We start from the raw sequence: 21,176 nt of genomic DNA, 5'->3' as shown, positions 1-21,176 counted from the left end.
TGTAACTTGTGCCTTGGCAGTCCTTTTGTGGAATTATTTGCATCAAAGAGCAACAACAAGATCCCTTGCTGTTCCTCCAGATGTAGCAATTTAGGAATCGAGCCAACAGATAATGATGCAGGGATGTTGAACTCATTCTGTAGCGAGTGCCAAATTACATTTTCCACTATAAAACATCACAAGAGGCATGTTTTATATATTTCTGTAACTTCAGGCTGTGTCCCTTTAGCTCATGATGATAAATATTGCACTTGGACAGATTTCCTTTTAAATTAAATAGTTTTGTTTGTACAGATTTCCTTTTAAATTAAATAGTTTTGTTTGTAGCACAACCTCTTAGACCTTTAACTTGTCCCTTTTTGGCTATAGCCATTTTACCTTCTGTAGCCACATGCTTATTGCCCCTCTCTTTAACTAATTTATCCAAATCCCAACTGCTGCTGGCTTTCAAAGGAGCAGTCTGAATGCAAAAGGCAGCATTCCAATGTTGTGACAAACAACAAACAGCTTCTGTAAAGATAAAGCCTGCAGAGCTGGCGGAGGTTTAGCACCATGGCTTCTGATGGAACAAAGTGGGTTCTGAACCTCCATTTGGGTCCATGGGTTGCTCGCGTGTTTATGCAAGTGAACTTCTAAATTACCCTTGTTTCATCAGGTTTTGTTTTCCTGGAGCTCTGGAAGCCTTCCAGTGAGCTACTACTATTCCTTTCATTCTAATCTGCAGACCTGTCTTGCTTAGTTGGGTGTATTTAAATACTTGATGATGGTTGCTCTTTCCTTCCTCTAACATTATTTCTCTGCTATCCCAGAAGCCTGCCTGTGGTTGGACTAAGAGGCTTCACCTTCTGAATCTGCCCTTTGTGCTGAGGGGTCTTCTCTTTGAGAAACACAGAGCAACGGTGTTGCAAGTTTTGCTTCTGCAAATGAATAACAAGCAGGTGTATGTTCCTGAAATAATCCAAATCCCGTGGAATGCTGGCTGTCAGGGCTTATGTTCCGCAGAGGACAAAAGCAACAGTTGTAAAAGTCCTGAGAGAAAACATCTGTGAGGTTCTTTTCCCCCCTTCTTTAAGCCATTGCATGCATGTGGGCATGATGGAACTAAAGGAAGATCTTATATTTATCTACAACGAAATGTGTTCGTTTAATGCTTCTTAACATCCTGGAGAAGAATCATCTGATGTTTTTAGCATTAGAGACCTGCTACCAATTGCGTGAATTCTTTTGCAGGTCATTGGGAAGCAGTTGTCTTCAGATTCAGAGCAAGTGTATGAAGGAGCATGGCATTGGTTTTGCAAGTATGCAGTCTGGCTTTACTCCTTTTTGTATTCTACAAGTCTGTACTGGTTACACTGCTTTTGTGTGTGGTACCAGTGCAGTCAGCAGCCATGACTGAGCACTAAACTTTGGCCTAAACTGTTTGGTATGGATTAGTTGTGAGAAAATGCATTCAGAAATATGGAAACTGTACTCATTTATTTCTCGCCCTGTACATAAGAACGGGGAAAAGATGTTAAAAAGAAGCAACAATAAATGCAGTAAGGAATAGAAATGTGTTTGATTCTTTTACTGCAATGTACTTCTGATATTTCGTATTAAATTCCTCAGGAAATCTACATTTAAAAAGCGTAGTTTCAATCTAAGGTGAGTAATTATTGGGACAAAGCGAGCTGGTGAATAACTTGTTTGTTAGGCTTGCTTTAAAGATTCCTTCTGAGTATATGAAAGTGAGGTGGTTCAATCTTACTGCTTTTCTGAGACTAATGTATAATAGTCAGCATCAGAGATTTACTTGGGATTTGTTTGTTCCGAAATGTCACAGTAAAAATAAATTACTTGAGTCAAGAATACTTTATGTAGCATTAATTAAAACAGTTTTGTGTTTATAACTTCGTAGTCTGGTTTCTTTCGAGATATAATTGCTTAAAGCTTCCCCTAATAAAGTCTATAGTCTGAAAAAGGGACTGTGTATGTGTTGCAAAGCAAATTCAATTCAGTCTTGGTGCTTGAAATGTGCAACTAGAATTGCTACAGCTTTAACTAATGCAAGATTTATGTAGTGGCATGAATTCCACGCAAACGAACTTCCATGGCGTATTAGCCTGAAACATCACCTTGTACTGTGTTATCTGAGTTAGTAAATTAACCTGGGTGTAAGGCAGTTGAGGGATTTTTATGGCCTAGTTCAGACTGTGGGATTTAGTTCTATTGAAACAGTGGTGTTTTATATCTTGGGGTAGCATAGAGATTCTTTGAACAAGATGTATGTATTATCTCTATGAAAATAATTGTCAAGGATAATCCAAATGCATACCTGTTCTTCATACTTAAGAAATACTAGCTGAAGATCAAAGCATTGGTTTTTGGTTTTATAGGTGGCTGTGGATGGGTGTTACTTATTTGCAGGACTGCAGAAAAAGGGTGAGAAGATGCTTCTGAATGAAGCTGGAAGTTCTTAACTTTCTAGGCAATTCCAAAACTAAGACACAAGAGGCTGCATCAGCCATAGCCTTCTGGTTTTGTGTAGTTCTTACATGGTTTTTTCCCAATGATAAGTAATACTATTATACTGGAAGAATGAAACCACGTTTGCTAAACTCAGGTAGGAGTGTCTAGGACAGACTGAACAAGTTCATAGAGAACAAAGGATATCAGGCTCATTTTTAAGTTTGTTTCTGTATCTGTAATATGGATGGTATTTGTAGTATGTAGGGTGTTTGTTTGTGGCATTGTGGGATCTTACTGTCACAGAGGAGAGTTATGAATGCATCACTGCTGCAGAGCTCTTGCAGTCTTGGTTTGATATGAAGTGAGGGTTGAACTGGTCAGCTGGAGGAGTCTAAATAGACAAAACAAGATGCATCTGCCTGATCAATAGCTTTTTTTCAGCTTAGTGGTAGCTTGTGTGTATTCTGTTTTGTAACCAGAATGATAGAGGAAGTTGTTTATGGAAAATGGGTCACTTTCTTGGTGCATATCAGCATGATAAACAGGGCTGTGTGCAAGCTGTATGGGACTTGAATTGGTAATTCACAAGAGTTAACTGAGGGTGATGAAGGTTTGGGAGTCATCAGTAAGAGATCAGGTCTAGAAAGGTAAAATTGCAGTCTCTATGGTAAATGCTTGCTGAAACTTGTGGGCAATGTGGAAAGAGAGGAGGTAGGAATCAAGGATAAAGATCTTGTGAATTTATCCCCCTCTCCTGCTCCTTGAGAAATGGCAGGAGTGATTAAATGTAGCTCCAGCGAGTGTGATGGGAGAGGAAAATTGGAACTGGAGAAATGGAGACAGCAGATGAAGAACACGTGTATTTCTCTTTGTTGGGTAAAGATTTCAGTTGAGTAGAAGGTTCTCAGTAAGCTGAGAAGTGAGTGAGATAACAGAGCAGCTTTGAAGACAGATTGTGATGTTGGTGGAGCTTACTTGCCATGGCATAGAACTGAACTGTGAAGGGTTATACTAGAAGTGGGGAAGAGTAAATAGGAGCAGGAATTGGAAGTTGGAATACAGCCATTGGTTTGGAAGCAGGAGTAGCAGAGGAGGGTAGCAGACAGGTGGCATCTGTATATTGCAAAGGCAAGGGCAAGATTTGAAGTTCAGTATAAATTCCGTAGAAACAAAATGTAACACAAAAGCACTGAAGTGACGTTGCCACGAGTCGTGGGTGGATCCTATTGCATACTGTTGTGTCTACGCATTAAGGTTTTTGATGATTGAACTGGATTGCTGCTATGATTATGAACTCACTTTTAAGAACATGGGTTTTCACAATTGTTCTCACTGGGAATCAATTTAAAATGAGAAATCAAAGGAGTTATCAGTTCTCCTGCATCCTGATCCTTCGTAAGAACGTTTTTTTTCATAAAACAAATTTACATCAGTGGGTGTACTGTGTATTTCACAAGTATGCCTTGCTCATATTCTTCAGCAGTGAATTTCAAGGTTCCATCAATACTTCTTTGTATTTTTCCCTTATGAATTACCTCTGATTATTATTCCATCTCCAGCACGAATAGGGAGAGCTATGACTCTGACTTGAAAATCTAATTAATGTTGCAAGATGTTAATAATTCTCAATATTTTGAGTCTTCCTTTGTTTCAGGCCATCTGTTTCACAGCACAGCGTTTCAGTTCCCATGGTGTTACTCCGACAACCTGTTAAAAATAAATAAATCCTTACTTTAACAAGTTTGCTTGGGAGCAATATGAGATCATCTGGCTACAGCACCTTGCCTCCTTGTTAGCAAGCCACCTTTCCTGGCTGTCTTGCAGATGATATTGTGAGTGACATCGTGCCTTGGAGAAAGCAGAGTGCTAATAATGTCATCCGAAATCAATCCTGGATGACAATGTCTGAGACTAGGGGAAGATTTGAATTAAGCAGTGTAAAGTTTTGAGCAGGCTTTGTGGAGTTTTTCCTTGCAACCACAATCCTGGACTTCTGGGGTGGATGGTTCAAGGAAGCTGTGGAATTTCCATCATGAAAGGTTCTTCAGAACAAGTTGAACAAGCATCTCTGCAGGATAATTTCAGTGTAGTTGATCCTGCCTGAGGCCAAGAGACTGGATCAGATGACCTTGTAAGGCTCCTTGTAAGTTTTATGTTCATATAGGACTCTTTTCTCTTAAATACCAGGTGAAATTCCACTACTGGATTCCATATCAGTTGTGTATTCTGCAAAAGGTTCCACCTTTACTGAGTTTTGGCTGCCAGTGACTCTTTTTGTGTATGGGGAAAATAACATTGTGAGCTGTAAACAATAGCTGGTTACAGACATCTTCATTATCTGTGGTTGTATCCTCTCTGTACTATAGCTTGCTTTAATACTACTGCTGGAGGAACTCAAGGGTGAGTGCTAGTATATTTACAGCCCTGGGGTGCTGCTCTTTGCATGGAAATGGAGATAATTGGAAAACTTCAGGATAAGTACAAGCTTGGCAGGCTGAGGGAGGGAAGAAATGTGGGCTAAAATAGCCTGAAGGTCTGATGAGGAGACTGAGAGCTGGAAACATCCAAATTGCTTGGAATTTGTCCCGTGCTTCTGGGGTAGACAATGCTGGAGTAGACTGATCTTGCTCAGTGTGTAGCTGTTAGTAATGCAGACCTCCAGTTTGGGACAGGTAGTATGTCCCAGAAATGGAAAAAGTCTTACAAATGGGCAAGATCTATGCAAATTGAAGTGGAGAAGCGCTCATTTAATGAAGGTCTGCTAAATGATTAGGTTTAATCTTTGTATTTGTAATTCTCGTATTCTTTAGGGGCATCTGTCACATCTTTGAGATATTGCTTTATCTGTCTTCCATTGCTGTGAGTTTACAGAAGAGTACTGTGACTTGTTTATTGATTGGAAATGCAGCTGTGAGGGAAAGGAGTTGTTATAATGTTTAAAAGTATCCGATTTTGGGTAAGAGCTGAAGGTTGGGTATCTCTTTGAGGAGAAAGGAATTTGAATAGCAATTTATTTCATCCTAGGTTAGTGTTATCTCTTAGAACTAGGCTTTTCCTTTAAAGTTCATTCTACTTTTTCTTCTTTCTGTTTTCTTTGACGTGAAGTCATCTGGAATATTTTTAAGGTGGCAGCTTTCCAATCGGAATAGCTGGGAGCAGTTACTGGAGGGGAAGTTGTCCTTTGATGTTATAGATCTGAATGAAGGAGGCAAGCTTAGTAATTCTGCCACAAGGTTACACATCCGTCTGATCAACACAGCAAGCTTGGGGTGGGAGCTGAAGAATGGGGAAAACTGATTTCTCAGAGGTTTTAGCTCCAGCAGGTAATTAAGCAGCTGCAACCCTTCACAAAATCTGACTTTCTGTCCCTGTGCTTGGTGGTTTTTGTCTTGTTTTAGCCATATTCTAGTCATGATTTTGAGTATTCTGCTTTTTTTTTTTTTTGTCTTTCAGATGATATTAACAGTGTTTCTGAGTAACAACGAGCAGATTTTGACAGAAGTTCCAATTACACCAGAAACAACCTGTCGCGATGTAGTAGAGTTCTGCAAAGAGCCTGGAGAAGGAAGCTGCCATCTGGCTGAAGTATGGCGTGGAAATGGTAAGCAAAATGTATGGTGGAAACTGATTTAAATTCATATGGCAATTACTTAAACAAAAAACAGCACCGTGTTTTCAATGTCAGTGATTTCTAATAGTACTTTACCTTTTTTTCTAGCAAAATTTTGTGCAACGTGAGGTGTTCAATGTCTGTAGGGATCAGTGCAATTCCTTCTGATGTTTTTTTTCTCTATTCCTTCCCTTGGCATGGACTAACTGATAAAATGTGTGTCTAAAATGTTAGTCTTCTGTATTTAAGATTTTCAAGTTATATAAAGTATTAAATATCTGCCTTATTACGAGTAAAAATAAATAAAGATGGGTGTATTTTCACTTCTAGGTGTCATTTATTTCAAAGAGACATACAGCATCTTTGGGATGGAGTAGAATTCAGATAACAATTTGGAATGTCAGCAATCTGCTCATACAATAGGTGGATGCAGATTATAAACTGGACTATTTCCAGTCCTGCTTCCTCACTGTTCAACACAGAAACACTACCTGAAATGTAACACTGCTTATAACAGAATCGTATACAATCTGTATAGTTTTTTCCTCCTGCATCTTGAATAACAGAAGCTCTGCAGATAGAATTGTGCCAGAATAAGATGCATTAGCTCCAAATTTCTCATGAATCAAAAAATTCACACTTCTCTTGGAACAAGTAGCTCCAAGTCTCTTGTCTTATTGTGTTGCAGTTTTTATTTTGCAGAACAAAGGGATGATCGTCTTCAGGACAATATCAAAAAGTTTATTATGGGTTCTGCTTCTAGAGGAGCTTGTGCAGTTAAGTGTACTGCAAGCTTCCAGGTTATACTGTACCAACATCTGGGTAGGATCAGTGGACGGGTGAAGATAATACGTTCTCATCCTCCAGTTACTAAGGTTACTCCTTCTTAAAGTAATATTTGTTATTGGGTTTTGTATGAAGTCTGATGGGACCATAACTTGAGATAGGATTCTTCATTCTTTACAGAGGGGTGTCATTTCTTCAGGGTCTGTTTATTCATTTTGTGAAGCAGACAAGTTTATTGCATTATTCAGATGCTTGTGGAGTTTTAAGCTTTAGCAGTCTCGAATAGTTTTTTTTCATTTCCTAACTGTTCTAAGACTGTATAAGGAGAAAATGGGGCTCAACAAGTAGTTTTCTAACTGGATGGGAATTTGAAGAGTTAGGTCAGAGTAAGCAGGGGAGAGGCTGAGCATTTCTGCAGTTCTAGGAATAAGAAATACAAAATGACTTAACTGAGAAGACCCTTTTAAGGATAAAGCTTATTTCAAAGTTAAAAATTTTCCAGTTTGGAAGTTTAGGTTATAGGGGGGGAGGGCTATAAATCCCAAGTGAATCATATAAGTTTATAAGATGGACCTGCAGACTTTGTTTAACAGCACTTACTTATCCCTAATATTTTGCAGTCACTGGCCTGTGAAAGTGTAACATATATGGTATTATTTGTCCTTCTGCTTTCACAAGTGCTTTGAGGATGTACTCAAATCTGAAGAATGTTCTCAGCAGCAAAAGAAACTCTAGCCTATGATCCACAACATCTTAAGACTTTTATGCCTTGTAACCCCAGCAAATGCAAGCACAAACTTTCTCTGTTTACTTCTAAAGCTGAGAAAATACTTCATTTGTGGAAATAGTGCATTGTCAGCTAACTGAAGGTAAAGGTTTGTATCAAGTGAGAAATAAAATTTATTCAGGGAAAGGTGGAAGAACTAATACTAGATTTTAGCTTTTACCCTGTGAATCGTGTGTCTTAGATCCTATTAACATCTACTTATCCGTCTATTATACAGTTAATAAAATGTGGAGATAACTGCTTTTGGCCAGTTGTTACCTACTTGATAGAGCATCATAGTTTCCCCAGTTCTCTGAAGCAGATGTCCAAGCTTAGAAGCAGGATGCTTCCCAACACTTCTACCTGTTGAATGGGAATATCAAACTTCAAACTGTGCTTGTGGCTCAGCAATCACAAATCTGTCTCACTCAAGGTGATTAGTGTACAGATTATGTTTCACTGAGAATGTGGAAGAAAAGACTAGAAAAGAATAGGGGCAAAAAGAAAAAAACAAGAAAGCAAACTGAAAAACCCTAAGCCATTCTGGAGCTATTGGACAGACCTATACCATCATTAAAATGGTGTTCTGCACCCTGTTTCTGAAATCTGACAGGAGTCTTGGGACAAGCACTTTGTTTCTTAGGTGTATGATATATAATCTGTGAGCCGGTGGCCTCAACTTCTTACCCCAGAGTTTAAGAGTATATAAGTTTCTTAGTGAAACAAATTGAAATATCTTTTTTCAGAGAGCATAGGAATGATAGTTTTCTGTCAGCTGCTCCTTGGAGCTAAATTAAACTTTACCATTGCAGTTTTTAAAAATAACTTTGCCTGAAGCAGAGATCTGCTGTAGAAACCATGAGTCAAAACAGTTACAACAGCGAACAACCCAAACCATGGTTCATACTGGGAAGTGTGAAATAATTTGCAATGAAGGTGCTGTGTACTGTGCCAGCAAATGAGTATTTTTTGTCTCCTTAATAATTACACTCGCTCTGACACCTCAGTCCTTACCCTCAAAGAGAGATCTATGAATGTTCTCTTCAGATTTATGAATCTTGAAAAGTAAAATTAATACCAAAATTTAATTCTCAGAGTTGGGGACTGCATAAAAATGCTGACTTTTGATACATGTTATAAGTAGTCTACACTGATCAGGGGACAGATTGCAGCTCTATCCCTTCTATAAGACAGATCTGTCATACCTGTCCCCATGCAAATGTGCTTACCTGCTGTGTTCTACAGATCATCTCTTTTAGGTTATCTGATTGAATAACACACATCTATTATAATTCTAAGCTATTGGGGTTGTAGAGTCTAATTTTGGTATTAAAATAAAAAATTGTGTGGCCAGATGCTTGTTTTCTAAAATGTATCAATCTAACAAAATAATCAGTCTTAATCTTTTCAATATGTGTGTACAAATAAGTAACTCACATATATGTCATTTTACTTAGTCTTAGAGGGGGAGGAAAGAGAGATTACTTGTTTTCCAGTAAGGTGCTGTTTGTGAAATCCTTCCAAACTTGGCATCAACAGTGATTTGAGATTGCTAGTTTAGAAAAGGGTTGCAATATCTCAGCAGTTGGAGAGCTTATTTATTTTAATGTTAGATTTTTCTTTCTGTTTGATTTTGCCTGGTAAAGAAGTGGTTGAGGACCTTCCCAAGAGTTGTAAAATAGATATTGTCTGTATTACAGTTAAGAAGCGGATTCTCCTCAGAGTTGAGTGGTATAAGGTTTGGTCAATATGCATTTGGTTTTAGTATTTTGTTCCCCCTCTTTTCCAGTTTCTTGGATTGCTGAAAAACACAACAGCATTTGTGTTCGATGTGTCAGTGAATTTAAATAGCACCTCGTGCTTTTTCAGGTTGAAGCTTCCTCTCTTGGATTTCTCATGCTATGACAGGGCAAAAAAATGCAGAAGGTTCTTCCTCATTCCTCAGCAATTGCAAATTATGATGGGTATGGATGTCACAAGACAGGTATCATGCCAGAAACCTGTAGTGCGTTTCAAAAGAGAATACGTTTCAACCTTTTAAATCCACCCATTGCTCAATTATCTTGCTTCATTTACATCTAGAATGCCCTTCAGCAATTGGTAATGTTAGTCTTCCTGATCTTAGTTGTAAGAGGCTACTGACTGCGCAGGAAATAGAAGTGCCCTTGTAGTAAACAGCTGCAAACCTGAGATGGTAAAGACGCTTTGTTATCTTGGAGTGAAATCTTGACTATGGGGACGATCTGTTACTTTTTATTCTGGTTTCACATACAGCAAGCATTACTGTGTTTATTACAAATATCTTTATCCATGTAATCAGGATAAAAACAGATTCTGATGCCTAAAAGTTTTTCTGCTTTACATTTAAGGCGTATCATTCTAACAGAACAATCTTTGCAGTTCTTTTCTAATACGTCCCTGCAGTATGTGCATTCTGATCTTCCAAGGTGGCTCAGTCTTTACAGGAAACTCAAACTCACCTGTTCTCAACATTTCAAAGGAAAGGTAGAAAGTTCAGTACTCAAGTTAGTATTTCAGAATTTTTGTCAAACTTCCATCTTAAGAGAGTATTTGCAATGATTGAAATACACATGTATGATTGTTTTTCGCTTTTCATATAAAAAGGAATTTAATAATAAAGTATGCTATTGGTATTTATTGCTGCTCTATGCTTATTCCACTATATTACTTCCTTTTTTTCCTCTTGTATTTCTACAATTACTGACAAATATATTTAAGGTTATGATAACTGGGAAGCATTTAACTGCAGTGCTTTTTTATTCTTAAATAACAAGCATTCCCAGAAACGCTCCTTTGTGCTAACCTGACTTGCAAAAAAAATCAGATCAGTGTTTTCTTCCTGCAGTTTATACAGATGAAATCATGTCTTGTGTCAAACACTGACGACCCTTTCCTCTTCCTGTTTCTTTTCCAAGTATCTTTTGTCTATCTGAGTTGCTCAGAATGATTACTGCATCATTTTTCTTTGCTTCAGTAACGATGCTCTCACTGCTGCTTTGTCTAATTTATGGCTGCACATTCGTTTCAAGTTGTTTTGTTGGAAGTACTGAAAAAGTAGGAGAAAATGTATTTCCCATTTCTCTGCAGGGTCATGTGTGAAAATTATTAGCTTTGATTCCTAAAAATGCGCTATGTAAATAGGACATTTGGTTTTGAATAGTTCCTAGGATCAGGGACTTGTACTGGGAGACCAGCTTAACCAGCAGTGATGCTGCAGCCACTCCTCACCATTCCAGAATTAGCCCAACCCTGTTCAGAAATCTAGTTTCTTGGTACTTGTCATCAGGCTTCCATTCTTACTAAGTTTAACTAGCAATCATTGTACTTGAAGAAAGAAAAAAAAAAGCGTAATGCTTCAGATCTTCTGTGTCCTCTGAACTAAACTCTTGAGGTATTTTGCTCATTGTGATCTTTAGATTCTTGTTCCAATTTTAGTGGATTTGCTTCAGAGCACTTGAAATCTTACCTCCCTCTAGGAGTTGGAAAACCTGAAAATCGTGTTTTTAAAAGTCCTTTTCAAGAACTAGTTGTAATAAGCCTTGTGTGCACAGACTCTATTGGCAACGTTTCTTGGAATGCACTTGAGTAAGGGTCAAGAAAAGGAAAAACATCTGTATTTTTTAATCCAGTGTGTTGATTTTCATTTATTTTTGGTCTGTTTTGCTTTTTGGGGGCGATATAGTAAGGACTAAGCTGATGAACATAATTAGCATGCAGTTTAAAAGACCCATCTCTACTAAAAGTGTATTTGCTGCTTAATTTTGGTTCTCGTAATGGATGTAATCTATATTTCAGGGACTGAGTGGAGCCGCCGCAGGTGCAGATCTTGGTGGTAGTAGCAACTATTCAAACGAGAGCTTTGAAGGCTAAGTATGGCTGGGTCCTGTATGAACAGCAACTGAGTCCTAAGCGATAGGCGAGCGCCGTTCCGAAGGGACGGGCGATGGCCTCCGTCGCCCTCGGCCGATCGAAAGGGAGTCGGGTTCAGATCCCCGAATCCGGAGTGCAATATGAGAAGAATATAAAACTATTAGAGGATGTCCAATGGAGTGCTACAAAGTGGATGAAGGTTCTAGAGAGCAAAACATAAGAGAATTGGCTGTGATCCCTGGTGTGCACAGCCCAAAGCAGAGAGGGCTGAGGCACGGCCTCATGGCGGCTGCAGCTCCTCACAGGGAGCCGATAGGCAGCACTGAGCTCTGCTCTGTGTGGCAGTGACAGGGTCTGAGGGAACAGTATGGAGCTGTGTCAGGGGAGGGGCTGAGAGGAGGGTTAGGGGATGCTCCAGAGGGTGGTGGGCATAGAGCAGCCTGCCCAGGGCAGTGGGGATGGCCATGAACTGCTGGAGTTCGTGGATTGTTTAGACAACAGTGTGGAGCCAGAGTTTGGACTTGATGATCCTAACCAGTCCCTTCTAACCCCAGACCTTCCTGTTTGTTACGCTGCATCCTCAAGCATGTACTGCTTGCTGGAACTGAAAAGAGGATACAGGTCCATATGGGCAAGTGATCATTCAACAGAGACAGCTTCCTGTGTTTCAGTGCCTGCTGTGGTCGGTATCCTTTTAGCCACATCCTTGGTTCTTCACAAAAGACTTTGAAAATAAAGAAAAAAACATATGGATAACCTTTATTTTTTCTTTTTTTTTTCTTTTCTTTCCTCATTCAGGAGGTGCTCTAGAGTTGTTTCCCTCTGCAGGGGGTGACACAGTAGTTCTGTTCGTGTGTTATCTGAAATTGTTAAAGATGCTCCTTAGGATGTGCTGATTTGTGGTTATAAAGAATATGAAGGTGTTGATGCGATTAAGCTGTTTGACATGACAGATTTTGACAATACAGTTACTATAACAAATATATTGTGATTCAAGTGATCCAAATGTCTTTACATATTACAGTTAAGTTTCGAGGAGTATCAAGAGTTACATATAATTACACAGTTCATAACACATACAAATATAGGTAAATTTCATTATTAAAAGTTACAATGATTATGCCTTCTTTTTTTCTTCCTTCCTTTGTTCCGTCCTCCCAGGCTTTCTAGAAGATTACTTATATTTTTAAATCATTTTATCATCTTGTATCAAATGGATTAAATATGGAAGAGATAGATTGCTAGCAGTGTTTTGCCTGGTAGGAAATGCTGTAGTTTGAGTTTTAGGGGCAGAGGAGATTTTGCTTTTAATGACGAAGAATGCAAACCATCTTCTGGTTTCCATCCAAATCTGGTTTTCTGGACTAAATGTTGGTTTGAATGCTCAGAGCAGTACATAAGAAAGTGAATTAAATCTTTTCTGCTATCGTTGTATTCTGATTAGAAGGAATCTAATATTTTGCTTAATATTAGGAAGCTTTAAAAGGAAGGGTTTTTTTACCCTTAATAAAAACATAAAAATAAACACAAGTATATTTAAACACAGTGAAGTGTTTGCTTTTGAAATATGCATTCATTCTGAAATGCTAAATAACCATTTTGTAATGATAGATTTGATCAGTTTGGAAGAAGTAGCTGCAGTATGAGAATGTTTTACTTTTCTTCTATGGAAAACAAAGAGACGTAGTGTTGCACAGATCTTAATGTTTATTTGTTCAAATATTTGCCTGAAATTCCACCTATATTTCTTGAATAATGGAGTGGAGGCACCTGCTCGGGTTCTTAGGAGGTGAGATGTCAATATACTGATGTGGTTTTTAGTGTGAGTAGAAACTCTTAGATTCAGACTGAATTAATCATCTTAGTGATAGAGAAAAATACCCATCTGCAGAAGGAGTGCAAAAGTACAAAGATCATCACTGTGAAAAAAAGCTTTTGATGAGGAATTCCTGACATGATTAAACTAGAGTTTGTAAACACTGGTATTCGGTATGGTTTTGCAAACTGGCTGTGTAGAGCTGTAAAGCAGTGAGCTGTGTTACAGTAAGAAGGCTTGCTTTGAACAGTCCAGCTGTTCTTCAGTTGGTGTGCTCTTGTTTCTTGGTCATTGCATATCAGTAAGCACATCGAAGGGATTTAATTACTAGAAGAATTACATTCTTAATTTTAACGAGAGTTCTATAAGGTTTTGCCCAATTTGAAATAGTTGTGATAGGCTTTTTGATTTTCTTTTTAGAACGTCCTATACCCTTTGATCACATGATGTATGACCACCTACAGAAATGGGGTCCCCGGAGGGAAGAGGTGAAATTTTTTCTTCGGCACGAGGAGTCACCAGCTGAAAGTAATGAGCAGGGTAAGTAGACTTATCTTGTAGCGCTGTCACCGAAACATTTCACATGTCTTCTGAAGTGAGTTCAGTTATCAGTTCTTTCAGTAAATTTCAGTAGATATATGCAATGCAACTTCCTTGTACCAAAGTCATTTTGAACATTCCTCAGTGTCATGTTTATTCATGTTCTCAAATTCCCTTCTCTAGAATAATTACTACCAATCTGTTGAGCAATTCTTTTGTAGTAAGAGTGGTTTCTGTTGTGCTTAGTAGTTAAGGAAAAATTCGATGCATGAGAGGTTTAATAGACCCTTGCTTTTTGAGAGGATGGGAAGGTTCTTCCTTTCAGTTCCCCCCAGAGAAAAGATTCAGTGAAATACTTTGCATCCCTCTGAAACTAAAATCTGGTTTTACAGACATCACTGAGAGAGGTCACACAAGCTTTACTTTCTCTGTACTTCATATACATATATACATATATACGTGTACTTCATGTGTATATGAAGTGCAGAGAAAGTAAAGCTATATATAGGAAGTAATAATTTATATCTTGAAATATTTTTGGTCTGTTGTACAAAAAAGGTCTTTGTGTGAAACAATGCCATGTTAGATGAGGGGCTTTATTTAAAGACTGGAATCAATAGAAAAAAATCTTATTTTTCTGATCTAACTGGTATATTTAGAGGCTGTATGTTATTTTATTTATTGTACTCACACTGGATGAAGGATAGGAATGAAATCTCAAAATGAAGTGTATATTTGCATGCTCAGATTATTGTTACTCATTGAACTAATCAGACCACTGACAATTGAATGTCAAGTTTTATCTGAGACCTTATTGTTTTGATCTGAGGATTCTTTTCATATCCTTGTGGCTACTGTTTGCTTAGAATGCCAGAAATAGCTGGTCCAAAATTATGTTATATACAGTATATTATGTAATAATATAATCAAATAAGGGTTTTATACATATGTAAATTAGTTTTTTTAAATATTCATCATTTGTATAATTAGGCTTTAAACAGTGTTATACCAGAAGCCATATTGCCACGTGCAAGGAAAATGTCCCTTCTGAATCATGCATTTTAATCAATCATTGACTTGTGGATCAATTTACAGAATAAAGTTGTTTTTAGAGCATTGGAGAAGCTTCCTTTAATGTAGTCATTTATAGTACATTTAGTTAAAAATATTTCTTTTTGTGGACATATAAGAGTGAAACTACAATAGTCATGCTCAATACATTCCCTTTCATATATATTATCATTGCCAAAACTCAAGTCAGGAAAGTAGGCACTGTTAGTAGAGAAGTCTGTGAGGTGAATGTTTTATCTTTTCTGACTACCACATACAAAGAATAATCTAATATGATAGGTAAAAGCTGTATGTGCAATTTTTTTTAAAGTATGAATTCAAGAATGAAAACCATTTGTGTTGAAAACTCAACTTCGCAGTACGTGTGATACTTTACTTTTAGGTGGACGGCAAACCCAGAACCAAAGAAATGGAATAAGTATACCTGTGGAAAAGCGAGCAGAGAATGGGGTATGTAACAAATGATTAAGGTTTTGGTTCAGTTCCTCTCATGTATTTAATGTTTTAAAAGTTATTGGTTTGCAGAATCTGTTACTGTGGAAACTATTGGAAAATGTTCAATTGTGACTTCATAAATAGCTGTCAAACTTCTATCTAAAAAGAAATACACTTCTGTAACATGAAATGTCTTCAGAATCTTACTAACTGCTGCGTTTCATCACCTGCCTTTCTCTTTCTTATTTGTGTGTGGAAGCAGTCAGCTCTATTACTCTATTGTACACTGTACACTGTCCTAGTACCTTGCCCGTCACCCCTTGCTTTTCTTTACTCACTAATACTGAGTTTGTGACTCAGCCTCTTATGTTAAAATGTGAAGAAGTATTAATGGATTAGGATGTTTTTAGATGCCTACAGAAGATAGAAACATGCAGTGCACCTTCCAGATTAGTTTAAGCACCAGGTTCTGCGTTTTTGTTGTTATTTAAATAAAATATTACCAAGTTGCTGATTTAAAGTGGCCCACACTATGCACTATGTATCAGTTTTATAGCATTCTGTGAAACCTGGTTTGATCGTTGTCTCTTTTACAAGAGACGTGTAGTGCATCTCTTTAAAGTTACCATGGCTTAAAATCTTATGCTCCATATCTGGATGGAATTCCCTTTACTTTATTCTGTCCATTCTCATCCTCAATTCTAATAAAAACTGAACAGGACATAATCTGGCCTTGTTCACTGGGGGCTGTGCTGCTCCCTTTACTGAGGCACTACAGTTACAGCTGACTGTTCTTTAACATCTTTAAATTTCAAGAAAAGTTGAGCTCACAAATTAATACTTGTTTGATCATTGTGGAACGTCATTGATTTCTAAATATACATGAAGCTTTCTCTTTGTTTAATAACAAAACTAGTGAGATTTTCAAGTTGAGATGTCTTAAAAACAAACCAAAACCCTTAAATTCTGAAAACAGTTGTGCAAGTTAAGTGATTGCGATGCCTGGTAATTGGCATCTAAAATTCACACATACAGCTAAATATGCTGAAAAGTTGTGAGATATTTTTTATCCATTCAGTTGTTTAGTCAGATTTCAGCTCTTAGCAGCAGGTTTTATATGTGGCATTAGGGCCTAGTGGAAGGATTTTTTTTTTCACCTCTCCTGCATGGATCTGTTTATCCTACTTCCATTGTCATATTGTCAGTGTAGTGAGATCATGGGAGTACAGTGACCCAGGGGAACATAACTCTTTCATGACCTCCTCGTTCCTCGTGGTTCATATGCTTCAACTAGGATACAATGCATTCTGGAAATCAGGACTGGCATGAGCAGCATGCTTTCTAGCCTTACTTCTTGGCAATATTGAATGTTATGAGAGCATCGCTTTGTTTAATTTGATTTGCTGTTAATTTTATAGGTACAAACCAGACCTTGTAATATGATAAAAACTGTATGCATCATTCAGTATATACTAAAAAAGTACAACATTTGGCCATAAAAGTAGAATTTACTGGGGAACTGATAACTTTAAAATGGACTTTTAGCAAGTTCCTGAAATTACTAAAAGAAGACAAGAAGGACCTGAAGGGATTATATTAATACAAGTTGTGGGTTTTATGCCAAAAGTGGTACAACTTAGGATTTGAAAGTTACAAAACTCAGATTTTTTCAATTATACTAAGTTTTAAATGGAAGGGGGAGGGGAAAAAAGCGGTGGCTGCAGGATCAAGGATTTAATCAGCTTACACTTACGTAATGCATTAGGCTTATTCATTGTTACTGGACTGCCGAATGTTAGACTAGCCCTAAAATCAATACAAACCAATGGAACACTGAAGACAGCTCAAACATTACCAAGTGTTCTTCATTGAGGTATATTTGTATTACTGTATCTGTTTTAATGATGAAATGGTTGGTTTTTTATTTAATATCTGGATAGAGCTGAAAGTGTGGCATGCATAGAGGACTTCTAGATACGTGTTTGCTTTTGTGTTTGAATTAATAGTCATGGAAAAAATATTACATGCAATCTGTGTGGAATTCGCTTTGGATAATTTTATGAATTGGCATTTTGTCATGCAGTGTTTTTACTGTTCTTTGAAACTGTGTGCATGGTCAGCAGTTATTTAAATAACGGGGAGCTTAAAATCACAAGATTATTTAAATGCACAAATTTTATCAGATTATCTCCCAAATAAAGATTTAATTTTAAAAACAGAATGGGTAAGGTCTCTTCAGACAGTGAAATGCACTGTAAAAAGAATACGTATCAGTAAGTGTTCATCTGAGAGCTTTGCATTTGCAGAACAAAGTGAGACTGTATAAACTTGAGTGTTTCTCCCTGAGGTGACTTCTCCCTGAGTTTGCTTTTGTTGACAACTTCTGAAAGTGGAATTATGCTGTAACTGGGGCCTGATCTCTTTTACGAGTTGTAAAAAGGGAAATTCTAATTAAAGATTGGTGAAAATGTTTTCTTAGTAAGAACAGTTGGTCTTTGGAACAGATTGCCCAGAGTCTGTGGAATTTCCATCCTATAGAGCTCTCAGTAGGGGTCATTGAACCAGGTTACTTCCATAGGCTTCTTTCTACATAAATTATTTTCTGATTTAATTATGTGCTGTGTGTTGATGCAGAAAGTGCCCTCTACCGTTTAGTCATTTCTCACTTGATATCAGTGGCCACAAAATAGTGATCATACAGTGCTAGATGTTATGTTCTTTCAGATATCTTCACATTATCCAAGGATTGTTCCATAGGGTTGACAGTGGTCTGGGCACAATGAGAAAGAGCAAATATAGCTGTAGCCACTGGAGGTCAGTGGTACACAGGAGAGTGACTGGGAGCCATCCAGTGTGGTGCCGCTGCCAGTGGGAAAAATAGATTGTAGTCTTACTAGAAGGAAGGCCTGGAAAGATGACTGATCATATGATAACAGTTGTCCAGATGAAAAAGTAATCAGATTACTGAGGTATTTGTTATACATTATTACTTGAAGTTCCTCATTTGAGATGTTAAAGGACAAAGGGCTTAGTCTGCTCTGCAAATCTGAGCTACAAATACAACTTAATGTATGCTTGTAAGTATTAAGTAGTTTCTTTTAGTAACATTTAACAGTGTACTTGGAAGAGGCTGCCATTCACGTAAGACAAGTTTTAATGATGTTTGTTTAAAATGAGCAAATTACAATGTCGGTCTTAGAAATCTAGATCCTTTAATGACACTCAGCTGTAAGTCTAAACAAGTGATTTCACTAGAGGACAACAGAAAGAATTCTAGCAATTTGCAGGAATTTTTATTTTCTTGAGGAAACTTTCTTGCAGGCCTCATGGAACATTTTGATCATATGAAAAGCTACTCATTAAATAAAATCCATACCCTACCAGTTTTCAGTTGCAACTTTGTATGTAACTTCTTGTAAGGGGCCAAGATTATCATATCTGCCACTTCCACTAAGAGAGCTCATGGATCTGAGACATCCATTCCTAAAGTTGTCTTTACTTGTCAGAGAGGGGAGCCTTGCTGCACCTTCTGTGCAGACATCTAATTCAAGCTGTTAGTCAGTTTAATAGATTTAATGACAAACTGTCTGAGGATAATCCAAATTCATCTAATGCATTTCCCAAAATGCTTGCTCTATCTTTCTCTTCAAAAATAGAAAACCTAATCCAACTAAAGAACTTGAGGGGGAAAAAAATAAATTAGTAGGGTAGAAATTACAGTCCAAAGCTAATGTTGGTGCAAACAACCAGCTCTTGAATTCTTGCTGAACTAGAAATCCCAGTCTCTTCACACCTCAGTAAAGGGTAGTTTATGTAGAGTAACATCTCTGCAAGATTAATAATTATGTTACCTAATAGAAAGAACTTCTCTGAAACCGTAGGGAATTCAGATGCTCCTGACTTTTCATCTCACTCTGAGTCCTTTTGTAAACGTCTTAGTCAAAATCACATCATTCTGGGATTTGAAATGCCATGAATAATGTTTGGATATGTTCTGTGATTTCTCAGATGTATTTCACTTCATAATGGTCAAAATTCCCAGATACTTTTTTTCTGAGAGTAATCATCACATTTGACTTACTCTGTAATCATTTTTTTATTATAATTGTGATAGCATTAGTTTATGACTAGTAAGCTAATACATGACTTAATGTTTTGAGGAGTCTAAAGAAAATTTGTTGGGAACAGGAAATATTCTCTGTGCTCAACTTGGAATAAAAAAAGTTGCAATCATTGTGAAGGAACTGGTTTCCTCCATGCATTCTCTATATATATATTCATAATTTTTAATCTCTGTAGATGAGTTACCAAGAAGTCTACATTGATGTCTATAGATATGTCAGATGCTCATAAGTACTTTTTATTTACTTTTTTTTCTGTGTGTATGTATGTTATCTTTTCTTGTTTGTCTGTCATCTTTTCATCCATCTAAATTCCATTCAGCTCATCCTATTCCCCTTCTTTTCTCTGAGTTCTGGGGCTGAGCGGTGTTCACTGGCTTTTGTAGTTCTGCTGCTCTTCTGGGCACCAAAAGATAGTTCTGCTCATCAAGTTACAGGGAACTTGGCAGCCAACAGGTGGGTCCTCATTTTGCAGGGGAGGAAGGGCCTACGCTGTACCATTTACTCAGTCTACACATTTTGTTTCCACTTTTGCAGATCTTACTTTATTTTTCCTCAGGCTTGGTTTGTCAGTTTTACAGCTACATTTAGTTGTGGATGTCCGTGGAAGAGGGAGGTTAAGAGATCCTTCCAATTTGCCTGACCTCAAAGTGTGATAGATATTTGTATATATTTCTCATCCAAGGAACCTGGAGTAATACAATTCATCATTTCCCTAGATTTCTAACTAAATAAAGTGAAGAACTGCATCCGGTTGTTAACACACATTGAGATCTGAATTTGCTTGTTCCTTGTATAAAGGTAGAATAGTTTAGAATATATGGGTGCATCAATTGTCACAAAGTTATGCACTTTAGATCATAAAATAAACATTACATGAAGAGTTTGTTTGTTATTTTTCATGAAGTACTGCTGTTCTTTCCCAGTCCTTATGCTGACAATTTAAGTTTTAATGTCTTTTAACACAGTTATGTTTTTTGAAGTCACATTAGTGTAATTTTTAGGTAAACTAAATAATAATAAGTTATTGTTAGGAAGGTGGGACTTATCCTCTCCTTTATTTCTGTAGTTCCTTACAGGAGACAGATTATGAAAACCACTGTGCCAGTAAGCTCAATGAGCTTTAGTTATTAAAACTTGAGACTTTAGCTTGTCCTTCCATCTCTAAACAGATTTCAGTCCCTTCCTCTCTTTCATGTAGATGTGTTATCATCAGATAGTGTTTTCCATGTTCTTTGTATGTGATGGCTTTTTGCTGTGTATGTGTGTGAGTGCATTTGTGTGTATGCAGTGGAACTCTGGCCTCCTTTCTCTGACACACCTTTAATTGTCCATTTACGCATTCATTTAGTTTCCTGTCCATCAAGCCTTTTGGACACGTAATATACCTACTTCCCACCCATATGGATTTCCCAGGCAAGGGAATTATCCCATTCCTCTGTCTCCGCAACAGCCTCATGATCCAGTTGTAGTTAGGTTTGTTCCCCCTGCAGTCTTCCTCACATCAAAGTGCAGAAAATGAAAATCCCTGTGGCTAATTCAGGAGCAAGGGAGTTCAACTTGTTTTTCTTCTCTTATTCTTACTGGATGATTCTACTCTATAGTTCATACCTTTCCTTTCTTGCTAAAAATAAGCGTGGTCTTTGTGCAGCTGGAATATTCACTATGTCGTGCTTTGACGTACAGTTCTTC

General features: G+C 37.5%; 1 protein-coding gene across 6 annotated transcripts in view; it reads left to right on the top strand.

Moving 5' to 3' along the window:
* PPP1R13B (protein phosphatase 1 regulatory subunit 13B) overlaps nt 1-21,176 on the top strand; it is a 58,622-nt gene that overhangs the window by 12,744 nt on the left and 24,702 nt on the right. For all 6 annotated transcript variants that reach the window (XM_015865536.2, XM_015865535.2, XM_015865534.2 and 3 more), the window contains exons 2-4: nt 5,902-6,049; nt 13,738-13,857; nt 15,311-15,378. In XM_015865536.2, coding sequence (XP_015721022.1) covers nt 5,902-6,049; nt 13,738-13,857; nt 15,311-15,378 — 336 coding nt within the window. The remainder of the gene's footprint in view (nt 1-5,901; nt 6,050-13,737; nt 13,858-15,310; nt 15,379-21,176) is intronic.

This window comes from Coturnix japonica, chromosome 5, assembly GCF_001577835.2.
Source record: "Coturnix japonica isolate 7356 chromosome 5, Coturnix japonica 2.1, whole genome shotgun sequence".
Taxonomy (NCBI): Eukaryota; Metazoa; Chordata; class Aves; order Galliformes; family Phasianidae; genus Coturnix; species Coturnix japonica.
The sequence above is the reverse complement of the archived record's forward strand: the minus strand, read 5'-3'. Positions and strand labels throughout refer to the sequence as shown.